Source organism: Scaptodrosophila lebanonensis, unplaced genomic scaffold (genome assembly GCF_003285725.1).
Source record: "Scaptodrosophila lebanonensis strain 11010-0011.00,11010-0021.00 unplaced genomic scaffold, SlebRS2 tig00000001-arrow-pilon, whole genome shotgun sequence".
NCBI lineage: Eukaryota > Metazoa > Arthropoda > Insecta > Diptera > Drosophilidae > Scaptodrosophila > Scaptodrosophila lebanonensis.
Window position 1 is genome coordinate 9180007 of NW_022060529.1, and position 13714 is coordinate 9193720.

At 39.6% G+C, this 13714-nt stretch overlaps 2 protein-coding genes across 5 annotated transcripts; one reads left to right on the forward strand and one right to left on the reverse strand.

Annotated features, from left to right (window-relative positions):
* The first annotated feature begins 121 nt into the window (after positions 1-121).
* LOC115630787 (WASH complex subunit 2) lies at positions 122-4562 on the forward strand. Its single transcript, XM_030527446.1, has 3 exons — positions 122-361; positions 419-753; positions 809-4562. The coding sequence occupies exons 1-3, from the start codon at positions 260-262 to the stop codon at positions 4491-4493; spliced, it is 4122 nt and encodes a 1373-aa protein (XP_030383306.1). The 5' UTR covers positions 122-259; the 3' UTR covers positions 4494-4562.
* LOC115630796 lies at positions 4490-13067 on the reverse strand. 4 transcript variants are annotated; one of them, XM_030527466.1, is made up of 5 exons: positions 12964-13067; positions 8152-8304; positions 6419-6658; positions 6251-6351; positions 4490-6185 (listed from the first exon to the last, which is right to left on the reverse strand). In XM_030527466.1, exons 2-5 carry the CDS (start codon positions 8212-8214, stop codon positions 5141-5143), a joined length of 1449 nt encoding a protein of 482 aa, XP_030383326.1. In that variant the 5' UTR covers positions 8215-8304; positions 12964-13067; the 3' UTR covers positions 4490-5140. The 4 variants fall into 4 exon arrangements, with proteins under 4 accessions (XP_030383326.1, XP_030383342.1, XP_030383333.1 ...); XM_030527482.1 differs by lacking the exon at positions 12964-13067 and adding an exon at positions 12070-12140; XM_030527473.1 differs by lacking the exon at positions 12964-13067 and adding an exon at positions 11922-12011.
* Positions 13068-13714: the final 647 nt, after the last annotated feature.

Below are 13714 nucleotides of genomic sequence, written 5' to 3' on the forward strand. Positions count from 1 at the left end.
GATCCAGGATACATTAAAAGATCCAGTAAAAACGGCAGAATTTGATATGAGAGTTTTATGGATTTTGTTATGAAATAAGGTATTGCCTTTGTACCGCCTTTGTCGAGTGGTTATATATAAACATACTTTCATATGTATGTATGTACATACATGTACATACATATGTATGAGACTTATTGTGCTATCCTCCTGAATGGTGTTTTTTAATGCACCGGTAATTTGATTAACAAATAAATCGTCATTGAGTACCAAAATCACAATGGACATAACGGAGGACGTTGATGCTATTTTAGCACAATCGCCGGATTGGAGCTTTGCTGGCGATTGTGCTATATTGGATTTAATGAAACGTATCTCTGAAGTACGTAAAATAAATTTGATTAATCAAAACGTATTATAATGGTTTTTTGTTTTATAGAATTTATACAACTGCGTCGAACGCACAAACAGTGATTTACGAGAATTTGATGCAGAAGTAAAACGCACGGAAATTGCATTGGACAATGCAACTAACAGTCTTCGTTCCCTACAGTTCGGCCAGCAATTTGTGGAATACCGTATTGAAACACTAGATGATGCAGATTTCAAAATGCCTGAGACAAAAAAGAAATCCAAACACCCAGATATGAGCTGTGAACAGATGCAAAAAGAGTTTCTTCAAAACAACGTTGAAATGTTTCGAAAGCATTTCGAACCAATTACTCTTAAAGTACCTGACTCCGATGATGAAGATGATGGCGATGCTTCCACCACGTATGTAGATGCATGTAGGAGCACGCTTAATTTTAATTAAACATTTATTTTTCAGCACAATTTTTCGAATAAAAAACCCATACGACGACACACCCCTTCCTTATATTATTGGAACCAAAGAATGGCATGATCACAAATATGCGGGTATTTATGACAGTGCGGAAAGCAGCGACGATGAGAAGACGGAGGAGTTCTCATCCAGTTCATCAGATGAAGCGCAGCTGCCTACTAAACCGAAGGTACCTGCAACAGTTTATAAGGATCCTGATGAGCCACCACTCTCATCGATAGCAAAAGATCCAGTAATTGTATTGCCAAAAGCTCCAATTATCCCTTCTGTGCCGCCAATGCCTGCTGGACAGCTGGGAGGTAAAACGGGTGCACGGCCCAAGACCCAACCGCGTCAAATAATTAGCAGCACTCGGAATCATCCCGAGCACGACCTATTTGCTGCTCTGCGGCAGTCCCCGCCGAGCGATGATCCCCCATCCACATCATCTACACCAACATCCTCGCCAGCTATTTCAAAAAGACCTGCACAGCGCATTCTACAAACTGATTCGTCCCTTAGTTCGAGCAGCAGTAGTGCAAGCAAACCAAATATAGTCCAGAGGGAGTCGCCGGCAAACAAGGATGTCACCTCTACGTCTGTGCCGTGGACACCTGCATACGCCGAAACTGAAGCGGTTAATGAGAAACCAGTCAGTGCAAGTAAAATCAAACGAAAGCCGGTTAATCTATTTAACGACGACGATTTCAATTCATTAATGTCGGAAATCGCTGACAAGGCACAATCAAAGGCAGAGATCAGTGTTCCAGTACCTAAAGTGGGACCTACGCAGAAAGAAGAAAGGAGAACAATAATAAAAGAAAACAATGAGCAAAAGCTTCAAGAGAAAAAACCCACTGCTACAGCACCTCTGCGCAAGACTGTGAACCTTTTCGATGATAGTCCACCACCTAGCCCGAGCCCAATAGTGAAGGCTTCTACTGCTCCAACGGTGCAACCTCCTCCTGCGGGTCCAACAGTGAAACCCCCTCTTACGGGTCCTTCTAAATTGATCTCAACATCGCTATTTGAGGATGATCTTGAGGACGAGGACTTTTTAGACAGATTAACAAAGTTCAAAAAGCCAATTGAAAAGCAACCAAAAACTTTTCTCTTCGACGATGAAGATGATGACCTAGATATTGATGACATTTTCCCCAAGAAAGCTGAGAGTAAGTCAAAGATCACCAGTAAACCTAATCCAACTATCAAAACATCGCTTTTCGATGACGACATGGATGATAATATGGATATTTTTGGGGAACAGAAAGCCGTTGTACCAATAGAGCAAAATATCAAGATTTCTAGTGAAACCGATGACAAAACAACAAAAACTCAGGGAAGTTCCAAAACTGAGCTAAAAGGGAAACCTAACGTTAACACATCGCTTTTTGATGATGACGAAGATAATGTCGATTTGTTTGGAAGCAAGAAGCAAACAGTAATACGTGGTAATGCCAAAATGTCCTTAATAGAAGCTGACCCTCAGCAAAAGAGTTTCATGGAAAGAAAGCAACCAAAGAAATTGACACTTTTCGATGATGAAAATGATGATGATCTGGATATTTTCAGGGGGGCACCGCCGAAAAAAACGATTAAGGGTCATTCTGAGGAAAAAATTGTACCGGAATTGAAGAAAGACCTATCACCTCAAAAGAGTACGCTTTTTGAGGATATCATTAACGACTCTTTTAACGATTTTTCCGGACACCCCAGTTCAAAAACAGATGCTTTGTTCGCTGGCGGTGGCGACTTTAAACCAACTTCTACTGAAAATATGCAAGATGATCAAGAACATCGAGCCTTTAAAGATAAAGAACGTATGAAAACCAACGATCCAGAGTCCGCCCAAACTGAAGGTAAACCTGTTCTTTTAGATGTCAGTGAAGATGTGCATGAAATGTTCGCAGAACCGAACCAGAAAACGCAAGCTGTTAATTCACCTTTTGACGGTGATAAGTTAAGAGAAGGGTTTAGTAATGAATCTTTAAAAAATATAGCTTCTGAGGATCAAAAAAGGGCAGAAATTAAAAAACAAACTCAAACGGGAAATATTACGAAACATGTAGATGAGATTAAAAATTTGGAGATTAATCCGCCGTTTGCATCCAAGGACGTAGGAAACCAAATGGCTTTAGAGAGTGCATCCCTAATCGAACAAAGTAGCAAAGATGAACAAAAAGTACTAAATACAGACCAGCAAACTGCTGAAACAGCACACAAATTTGAGGAGGGTTTACCTGAAGACCCGATTATAAGTATGGTTGCCGATGTAAGCAATAAAAAAGAAAATATAACGCATAGTCCTCCGAAGGCTTCGGATGTAGCAGCAGCACAACAAATTATGCAAAACTATACTAGTCTGTTTTCAGACGAGCCACCCGATGATAACGAATTCTTTTTATCGTTGGGAAGTAATAGCCTCAACAGCCTAAACGCATCTAAGATATTTGATACGGAGCACGATTTCTTCGAGCCCACGTTACCAGACGTACCAAGCACTTCTAAAGCTGCGTCAGCCACTTCGGTAGAGCCACAATCTGGCAGTGAATATAGTGGCATGCGTTTATTTAGCGATGTACCTCCCGATGATGACCACGATGACGGTTCAAAGCAAAAGGAGGAGAATTATTCCGGAATGAAAACTGTCATGGCACCAACAGGAACTCGTATACATACCATTTTTTATGATGACTTCAGTGAAACAGCCAGAGCAAGCGAGCCAGAAACCAGTACGCAGCCCTCATCCCTATACGACAATGAACCACCACCAGACTTTTTAAATACTTCATCAAAAGTGGCAAACGTTGTAGATCAAAGCAAAGCTAATGTTGAAGAGCAGATTGCTGTTTCTGGGTTGCCAATGATAAGCAAACTGAAGATGCCCAACATCAACATCAATGTTCAGGCTCTGCTACCTGGAGCTGGTGGCCTGCCAAAACCCAAGAAATCGCCAGCGGCGACAAAAGAACCAGAGGACATTATTATTGCTAGTGATAAATCTGAACGCACTGAGCCTAGCCCCAGTAATGAAAATATTCTGCAAAATGTGACCAAAACTCGCGTCCGAGGACCGGCTCATAGGCGTCCCTCGACTAGACGTGGGCGGCAAGACAATTATAGAAAATCATTGCTGGCAGAAGCTGAGCCAAAAGTAGTGGACGCTATAACAGGGTCACTGCCGCCAGGGACTAAAGAAATACGAAGTACTGTAAACATTCCAAGCCAAACGGTAAAAGCACCAATTCCTAAGACCTCATTCTTAGATACTGATGACAGCGATGATGACAATCCGCTATTCGGTTCGGCAAAAGCACTGCCGGCTAGGCTGATAAATACAGAGCCACCACCAGCACCCACTAAATTACCACCGGGGCCCACTAAACCACCACCACCGGCACGACTTTTTTCCGACAGCGATGAAGATGATGACTTTTTCGCGAGCGTACCAGCTGTCCCCTCACGGGCAACTCAAACCGCTGCCCAAAAGGCTAGTAACAGCCTTTTCAGTGATGAAGATGATGATGATGATCTTTTCGGGAGTGTAGCAACAGGCGGAACCACAAGACAAAGGAAGTCTGCTAGTTCCCTTCAGAAAAAGAAAGTGGAAAGTGTTAATAAGGTTGCTCAAAGTAAAACTTCTGTAGCAACTTCACCGGATAACCCATTGGCTGATTTGCTTGGCCCTTAAACATTTAAAAACGTGTATTTTTATTTCTACATTATTATATACAATAAATCAACTTTTTTTAAAATATAACTAAGGATGAGAGATGGGCAAGTTCCTCCCGTATTCGGGATATTAACATTTCAAACCGCTCGGCATTTCTGGCAACATTATATTGTGTTCCCAAGAAAAGTTGCAATAATAGTTTGAAGACCTAAATCGAACAAAGTGCTGAGGTTTGTGCAAAGCCTAAACGATTCCATCTCACCTCGACCTCCTATTGTCGCAGTATAAAAAGGTCTCTAAATAATAATTTTAAAAAGTAATTACGAGTGAGCCATCTTCGAAAATGGGAACAGGCCTCCAATAATGTTAATTTGATTTTTTTGAGGTGGGTGGTGGGTTTCAGGACCAATATTTCTGCCCATCTCCTTAAACCTAAATCTAAGTAAACTGCACCCCACTTGGAGTCCACAGTTGGCTGCGTAGAAATCGCAACTCTGCAATTATTTACGAATTGAGTTAGTTTGTGGCTCTTTGGTCATTACTCCCAGGAATGTCATTATGGTAGTCTGTCTAGTAGTTACTTACTACGAACTATGAGTATACATATATATAAGTATATAGCATATCTATACACTGAATTAGCACCTTAGCCTAAAAGCGCAACACTAGAGCGCCACATCGCGATATTTGCGATAATCGTCCGATTCATTTCCAAGGGAAAGTTTGCTGTTCGCTGTAATGTATGGGTTCGCATAATTGGCATAGCCAAAGCCGCCGTAGTACTGTAACTGCTGTTGTTGCTGGGAGTTACGTCTCTGGACGGCAATCGGGCCGGGAAAACCACATGTCGAACTGCTCGAGGGTCGTCTATAGAGATTAACGTTGTGCTGATGCAGAGGGTTCAGGTATCCCAGCATGGCCAGATAGTACTGCTGTTGTTGGGTGTAGTTTTGCAACAGATTGTTGCCATAGGCCAGATCATTTTGCACCTTGCTAATCCCATCCAGATTCTCCAGCGAGATGCAATTGCGGGCAAGTTTTGTGGGCTGTTTCTGAGCCCGTGCCACTGCCTGTTGTGGCAACGGATGGGGTTGCTGGTGGTGATGATGATGATGATGTCGCGCCCCACTGTTTGGTGGTGGCGGCGTCAATTGCTTGGGCTCAATGGAGCAGTATATCGGATCATTATTTGTCGAGCCGATCAGCGAAGGAGGCGACTTGTGCGAGTCCTGCAAGTTGTTTTTTAAATCGTCAATTGTAATATTAAAGTACTTGGCATTCTTGTCCTCCGTGTCCAGCACGTGTCTTGGATTGTACATGCCGGGTAGCGTGCAGCGCAAATCCATGAGCGACTGCGCCCGATGTCCACCATTGGCGGCTCCACGTCCACCATGCTGCAGCGCAGCATTATTGAATTGCTGCAGGAAGGCAGGCGCAAACATGCTGGCATTGAACTCGTTCTGTGAGCCAAATATTTGGTTTGCTGCACTGTGATTGTTCAGTAAATTGAGGCCCTGTGCTTGGGAGCCTCCCAACGGGATTTTGGTCTCGTCGCACAACTGGTAACCGGCATTCTCAAAGCCGCTCATGCGTTGGCTTGAGCGGCGAGAGTCTGCCTTGGTCATGGGTACGCTGGGCGCGGGTGTTTGTAAGGAGAGGCGTGTGGCAAGGCCTTGGAGTTGACTGAGCACCTGAGCCTCACGGCGCCACCTGAAAACATGCGGAGGCAACGTTTCATAAACATTAAACAGCAACAACCAGGTGGATATGCTTACCTAATGCCTGTGGGTATCACACAAATCAGAGCAAAGCAGTTGATGATCAGTCGTATTAGATAGGACGTCAGCTCCGTGAGGCCATGCACCGATTGCAGGCCCTGAAACAAAAAAATTCGCGTTGCATTCATTACTGGAAATTCCAGCACGGAGCCATCCACTGCTTACCCAATGCTGTGTCGTCATAATCATCACAAAGATCAGCTCAGGTATGGACAGTAGACCAATGACCGCTGACCAAGCGAACAGCCCCCACGGCAGCCCAGTCACCAGTCCATGAATTAAGATCGTCGTCGCCACAAACACCACAAAGTAGAGCGTGCACAGTGTGTAGGCGGCAAATGGCAGCTCACCATGCGCCTCCAGTATCCAAGAGACCTCACATGAGAAGGCGCCCAAGTAGACGATCTGCAAGAGAAAAGTCATCGATTAGGGAAAAGATGTGAACCGGTAAAAGAAAAGCGAAAACATAAATTAACAAACAAATGAATGCATTCCAAACGAACAAAAAAATAAACTAAAGCGAAGACAACAAAACGCAAATGCTGTTGCTGCCCCCGTTACTGCTGCCCGACAACGGCGATCGAGACAGTTTGGTCCGCAACCATCCATCAATCAATTAATGAGCGTATAGCAACTGTCACATACGCCCGCTCCGTCCCGTTCAGTCCCCAGCTGCCAGTCAAGTCGTCGTCACGAACAACAAACGGCCGGTACAAAAAAATTTAAAAAAAAAGCAGAAACTTAACATTTGCGAATTCGTAAAACGATTTCATTTTCACTTAATAGCGCGAAATTGTATCGAGATCGAGTCCAGCAGTAGCAGCAGCACCGGTCGACAGAAAATCACACAAATCAGTAGAAGACACTTTTCTTGCAGACTTACAAACATACATACATACTCGTGTATATATACATCTATAGATAGCCGCAACGAAGTGTAACGTACATACTGATAACGGTAACATCTCGGACACCGTTGCTGACCACAAAATACTAACCAGAAATTTTTGTTTTGGTTTTAAATTCAATCTACAGTTGCGTACGCCGCCGGATCAGCGATGTGTGTGTGTGTCGAATGTAGGCATCTCTTGAAGACCAAATATTTAAATCCAATTAATAGATTTAATTAGGTCATGCCATTGTATTTCGATAAAGTACAGTATCTAGTTGGAAGACTGAACGCTTTTCTTTGACGTTTTCGTTTTTACAGAAACGAAAGTTTGTTTAAGCGAACCATTTTGAAAACAGAAATATTTTTGTGGAAATTATTTGCTTAGTTAGTTGAGATCTGTCAAGCACCTAATTGGTCTAAATAATATAAAGGAATAGAAAATGTTGCATTTATAACATTCTCGGGCACCTTATCGTTTGCTGAGTATACTTAGTTTATTTAGAAATAACTATACCTATGTATAGTATGTATGTACGTATATGTCGATGTCAAATGGCCTGTAAGTTGAATTTTTCGTAAGCTTTACATTAAGTTTTTTTAAATCTGCTGGGTAGATTTGGATGGCGAATAGTAATCTATTTCAAATGATTCTTAAATATTGTGAAAGTAAAATTGAAACCCCTGAAATGCTTTAAGTTAGCTCCAGATTTATAAAATGTCTAGAAACAATACGCTACTTGACTGTATTTGATTTATATTTGAGTCAACCCGTAAGCCAGTCCCTTTAAAAAATGCAATATGTTTAATTATGCGGACTTTTAATAATAAAAAAAAATTATAAAAATTATTCTATTATGACACAACGCCTAAAATAATGAATTAATATTCGAATAATTTTTCCCCCTAAAAGAGTATTCAGAATAATGCGGAATACACACATGAATACTCATACCCAAACATTAATAGTTAAATATAAATAATAATAGTTAAATATAGAATAACTTACCAGCAGTAGTCCTGCCGCCACACAGCAAATAATGAATAGATTCGCTTTTATAAATCGCTCCATTATGCGATCGTTCCAAAAGTTTTGTATGCTATTGCCGCTGCCCGTTGGCCGTTTCTTGAACGAGGACGGCGAATGCGTTTCACTGGCCTTCTGATAATTCATTTTTGCGGTGTTGTTGGCAAAAAAGAAAATAATTTTTAAAGCGCTTTATTTTTTTGTATGTATTTCGTGGGCCTAACTCTTTGCCAGTTATGTTATGCTTGTTTTTGTTGTTGGTGAGGAGGTCAGTAGTGCGATAATTTCTAGTTTTGCGCTAGTTCTTGGATGCTGATGCTTTGGTCGGCTTGTTGTTGGCTTGTGCGCTTTATGTTTGAATGATTTTTCAGTTTACTATATACTTCGACTGACTGGGTGATGATGCCTGCGGCGGGATGGTTGATGAAAGCGTTAAGAAGCTTAATTGAGCGCTGTCATGGTATGTTGGTGCTGGCTGAAATGAGAATGAATTCACTTGTATCGATGTGCAGGTGTCTCTATACGTGTGTGTGCGTGCGTGTGTTTTAATGTAATTTTGTTTGTGTGCAGGCGGCTGCTGTGTGCGTTCTATACTACAAAAGACTTAGGCAACGAACTTGTTTTGCCGTAAAGCATGCTAACGGTTAATATTGACTATCGACTAGCTAGCAACAAAAGCTTTTCACTTTTTCACAAACACACAGATACAAACAAACACATGCACACATGGAAATTTTTTGATAGGTTAGATTCAGAAGTTCGTTGCCTAAGTCTTTTGTTCCTCAGTCAAGTGTCGACAAACTGAAATGTTAAAGTCACGGTCTATCGTCCCGCCACAGTCGCTCAATTAAACAAGATTTGTTGTACCAATCATTCCTATATCAGCTATATTATAAAGTAAATTCTTTAGATATCTTCATTAATAACTAAAACGCGCCAGCACAACTCTTGAATACCCTCTACCGTATGTTTGGTTTTTATCTATATCGATTCGTCTAATCGCGTTCATAGTGTATTTATTTATAACATTCGGTCCGTCACATCTACTACTGCCTTCTACATATATATGTTTTACCAACTTTTTTATCCTAGGCCTAATTTGAATACAGATAGTTTTGCAAATATTGAACTTTATGCATAGTATGTATGTAGTAGCCCATTTGCTCAGTCGCCACAAATATTATGTCATGACAAACAAATTTATGTGCGCGCACCTTAAACTGTGTGCTAATGCCATGAGTAAATATAGTAATCAATTATAGGCCAGACATAAGCGACACGCCAGCGCGTACACTTGACGCCAACAACTGGCGGGCGCATTGCCATCAAACTAAGCCCATCACTGTAGATTTCGGAGTATATTCACAAGCTGCTTGCCATTAAGGCCGTCGTCGCAGCAGGTGCGCCGTCTCCGACGATTGCCATTTTCAGGTGCGTGCGACGCGTGGGTGTCGGGGTAGGGTACGTCTCTATGACTATAAAGCCAGCATATGGAAGGTATTGTCACTTGATGCGCCGGATATGCGCGCCTTAAATTGTCAGTCGGTCGTGCGGTCATCCATTAATATTCCGCCATGGTTATTGTTGCCTCTCCCTGTCTTCTGCTTTCTTCTTTCCGGACGGATGGAGCAACAAAGAATTGCAAGTACTTGTGCTTCAGTCCCCACACAAGTTCGTTGGCCAAACATTGAGCGCAATTCCTAAACTGGTCGGTTTTGTTTATTTTAATTTTGTTTTTGTCTTCTGATACCCGATTGGTATGCGAGACTATAACTTGGGTTGCTAGAACGAGTTTATGAAAGCCTTCTATTATTGGCAACAAACTGCTTAACATTTTTTGTTTGCTTCGTTTGCAAGTAAAGCTTTATCTCGTTTAAAGAAACTGTATAATCGTCAGAAAATTGCATAAAATTTGTTGTCGAATAATGTGGTTGCTCAAGGTGATGTATAGTACTCGTATATATTAAAGGCATCCAATCAAAATTTTACTTTGAAAAATGATTTTACACGTATAAATTTGAAAAAAACGAAGGTGATAATGGAAAATAAAATCAAAAATGACTTCTTGAAATTATTTTGGAACTTTTAAATTAATTGAGTCTCATACGTAAATTAAAGAATTTCGAATTGGCTCAACAGACTCGGAAAAATTAAGCTACACTTCTTCATAGCTGAGAAAATGGATATTAAATTTATAATATTTAGAAGATTCGGAATTATTCGTAAGTCATGGAGCAGAAAACTCTAAAAACAGAACACACATTTTCTTTGCTTAATTCTGTAAAGAAGCTACATCAAGAATTTTATACTCCCCGACACAGTATACACGTAAATGTTTATTGTAAGTTATATTTAAATATTAATAAATACAAATCGAGTACAACTTTTCTACTTTAAAAATGCTCAGGAACAAACTCACATTGTGTGATTCCTGCTAGCTCGTTAACGTATGCCAGGCTACAATAAAATGTTGTCAATTTTTTTTTTAAATCTAATTTACTATTTTCAGCCATTTTCAGTAAAGATGAGTTAAGCATGCAATGTGCGGAGCTTTTCTGTGAAAGATGAGCGAGTACCTCAGCCATTGGGTAACAACATAATCTCTATAATTTGTAGGTGTCGGCCACGCCATTGAATTTCAATTGACACGCTCGGAATTATGGTTCAACTTTTACTTTGCAGCCGTTTCCAACAACAACAACAACAATTTACATGTGCTTTAACTTAAACTAGTATGCATGGATTACAAAATTATGCAGATTTTTAAGGCAAATAAAGACGAGCTCAACCTAATTTCTGTGGTCTTTGCGCCAAATAAAAGCTGCTGCCAAGCTACAAACGAAACATAATAATGAAGAAAAACAACAACAAAAAAAGGAACGCTACAGAAATGCGTGCAATAATTCAAAAATACATGAGCATTGTATTCTGTGAGTATTCGTGTCTGTGCCTGTGTGTATGTATAAATATGATTGTCTTCTGTGTTGTCTGCGCTTTGGCTGTAAAATTAAATTAATTTTATTATTATATTTTTGCCGCTGCTGGCAAATGTTGCTGCTGTTGCAGTTGCGTGCGTCGCACAACGACGTAACCGTCGAGTTCAATAGCACGGCGCAAAACAAAATCACAATATGATTGAATGCATGAATAAACAACAATGCAGCGAAGTGTTATGCAAATTGACATAAATTTAAAAAATAATACGAAAACTAACAGCAAAGCAAAGAAATTAGCTTTTAGTATGGAAGCATTTCAAGGAATTTGTATACTATAGGCTTTTATTTATATACAAGTATGTAGGTGCGTGTAAGCTAAAATATGCGTTTCATTAATGTAATACATATGTAGATATGCATTTATTTTACATTTACCTTTCACTTAGCACAGGCATCCGCCAACAGTTACAACAACTGAAAGTGAACAGCAGGCAACAAAAACTAAACATGGATTATAGAAATTACATATCACTCATGCAAGAAATGACTTCACATGCACAAAGTGCTCTACCCTCTACATATATACATATGTATGTATGTATGATTGTACATTCATACATAGGTAGTATCGCTATAGTAGTGTATAGTAATACAAAAAACAGACTCAAGCGGCGACACACACAAAAAATTGTTAAGCGTTGAGTCATGCGCGAAACGGGTGTGTGTGATTTGATTGTCAGTCTTCTAAAGAAGGAGATGAGCACATGCAGGTAAAAAATACACACACTTTTGAATACTACAAACAATAACACATACATACTTGTATACACCATATAATGTGGGCGCGCGTAAATTTTACATTTTAATAAACTCACACTTGGGCACTTGTTCTAACACTTTTACTCGCACAGCAATTAAACATACTTATGTTTGCCAACCAAAAGCGAAATTCATTTGAACATACCTAATTATAGTTTAATTGTCATTTGATTGTACAACTCCGTCAGTTTGTTATTGTTTTTAGCTCGCACAAAGTCAAAGTTTGCGTGAGAATAACATCACAAAGCCATCCATTGAGACGTGATGCCAAGCAATCCGGTAAGTGTGCTCTTCTTCTTCGTCAGCTTTTAAAGAGATTTAATACGTTGGCGCTATGACAAACAGTGTTGCCAATTACGCTATTTACCCGCCAGTTTTGCCGTTTTTTAAATGCCGATTCCGGAAGAAATCGCAAATGACTGGATTTATTACGTTTTTGTAAATTTGGATGGGCTTTTTTTTTTCAAATCAAATACCGTTCTATAGTCCACTTTTTATAGTGTCTAGTTAAAAAAACTGTGATCTACGGTTTTTGTTTGATGATTTTATTTCTTATTGTGTCATTTTCTTTTTATTAGTATTTTGTTATCATAATAAAGTGTAGCAATCATAAGAATAATATGTCTTGCCTGCAAATCATTGTTAAAAATTGTATATCGTAAGGCAACGAAAATGTTCTACTTGAAGTCGTAGAATAAATTTCTGCCAACAAATATAAACTCGTCAAAAAAGCTGCAACATATTCAAACAGACTAATCTTATACCGATTAAGCAAAAAATTATAGTGAAGTTTTAAGACGATAAAAACGATAAGAGCTTTAAACAAGCATTAACAGTTATTAACCTATTATGTATATATATATCTAACTTGTTACAATTACTGATCTAGCTTTTTCTGACACTAAAGAATATGCAGCACTGAACAACATACGTTGATTATGAGAAGTGTGACTGTGTGCGTGAGTTTGTGCGTTTCGTACTGCAGAAACCGTAACGTACAACGGTACGTCAACGCGCGCGCACTCTCTCGCTCTCTTACCTAAAGCAACAGTAAAAAGTGAAAATCGAAAGACTCAAGCAACAAGCGTCTGTTTACGCACTCGCATTCAACAACCGGACCGGCTTTATAGCCACAACCACACGCTACGTTGGCTGTTTAGCAACTGAATTGTCAATTCCCAGCTCGCAGTTGGATTTGCCTGCTGTCGACGCTTTTCAGCAGCAGTGTTGGCAACACTATAGCTGTCACCATTTTTAGCTAGTTCTGAAGTTTCTCAAGTGCCGAAATTACTGCTGCCTGGATTTATATCGTTTTGAAAAGTTCTGTTGGTTATTACTGGTCAAAGCACATTGGTGTATTAAGATATACTTGTACTTACATCTGACCTAACTATATAGGGTAATTGTATTTTCTGTATTTGCATATATGAAACTCAATCTGAACACCAACAATTTATCAAGTAGAAGAAATTGGAACGATATTTTTAAGAATAAACATAAAGAATGCTAATTTTTGTTTTTGAATATAAGAAACTAAAAATTAAAATTTATAATAATAGTATACCAATTTCAATACCACTTGAGTGTTACGCGAATATTGTATTATGTAATCACAAATAATTAAACGGTAGAGTTTTTAAATCTAGAAAAATTACTTTCTTGCCTTTTACTAGTATAAGAATTAGTTGTTTTTTAGCTTTCTTCATTTGCTGATCTGGCTTTTTTCTGGCAGCACTTCTCAGCCACAACATCGCTCTGTCGTTGTTTATTCAAATTTTTATGATCTTTTG

Excerpts from the sequence above, each read along its gene's own strand:
- LOC115630796 (XM_030527458.1), bottom strand. The coding sequence starts at position 8,316 with ATGAATTATCAGAAGGCCAGTGAAACGCATTCGCCGTCCTCGTTCAAG. Across the intron at positions 6,352-6,418 it reads TTATGACGACACAGCATTGG|GGCCTGCAATCGGTGCATGG; the intron begins GTAAGCAGTGGA and ends TTTTTGTTTCAG. Across the intron at positions 6,186-6,250 it reads GTGATACCCACAGGCATTAG|GTGGCGCCGTGAGGCTCAGG; the intron begins GTAAGCATATCC and ends GCATGTTTTCAG.
- LOC115630787 (XM_030527446.1), top strand. The coding sequence starts at position 260 with ATGGACATAACGGAGGACGTTGATGCTATTTTAGCACAATCGCCGGAT. Across the intron at positions 362-418 it reads TAATGAAACGTATCTCTGAA|AATTTATACAACTGCGTCGA; the intron begins GTACGTAAAATA and ends TTTGTTTTATAG. Across the intron at positions 754-808 it reads GATGGCGATGCTTCCACCAC|CACAATTTTTCGAATAAAAA; the intron begins GTATGTAGATGC and ends TTTATTTTTCAG.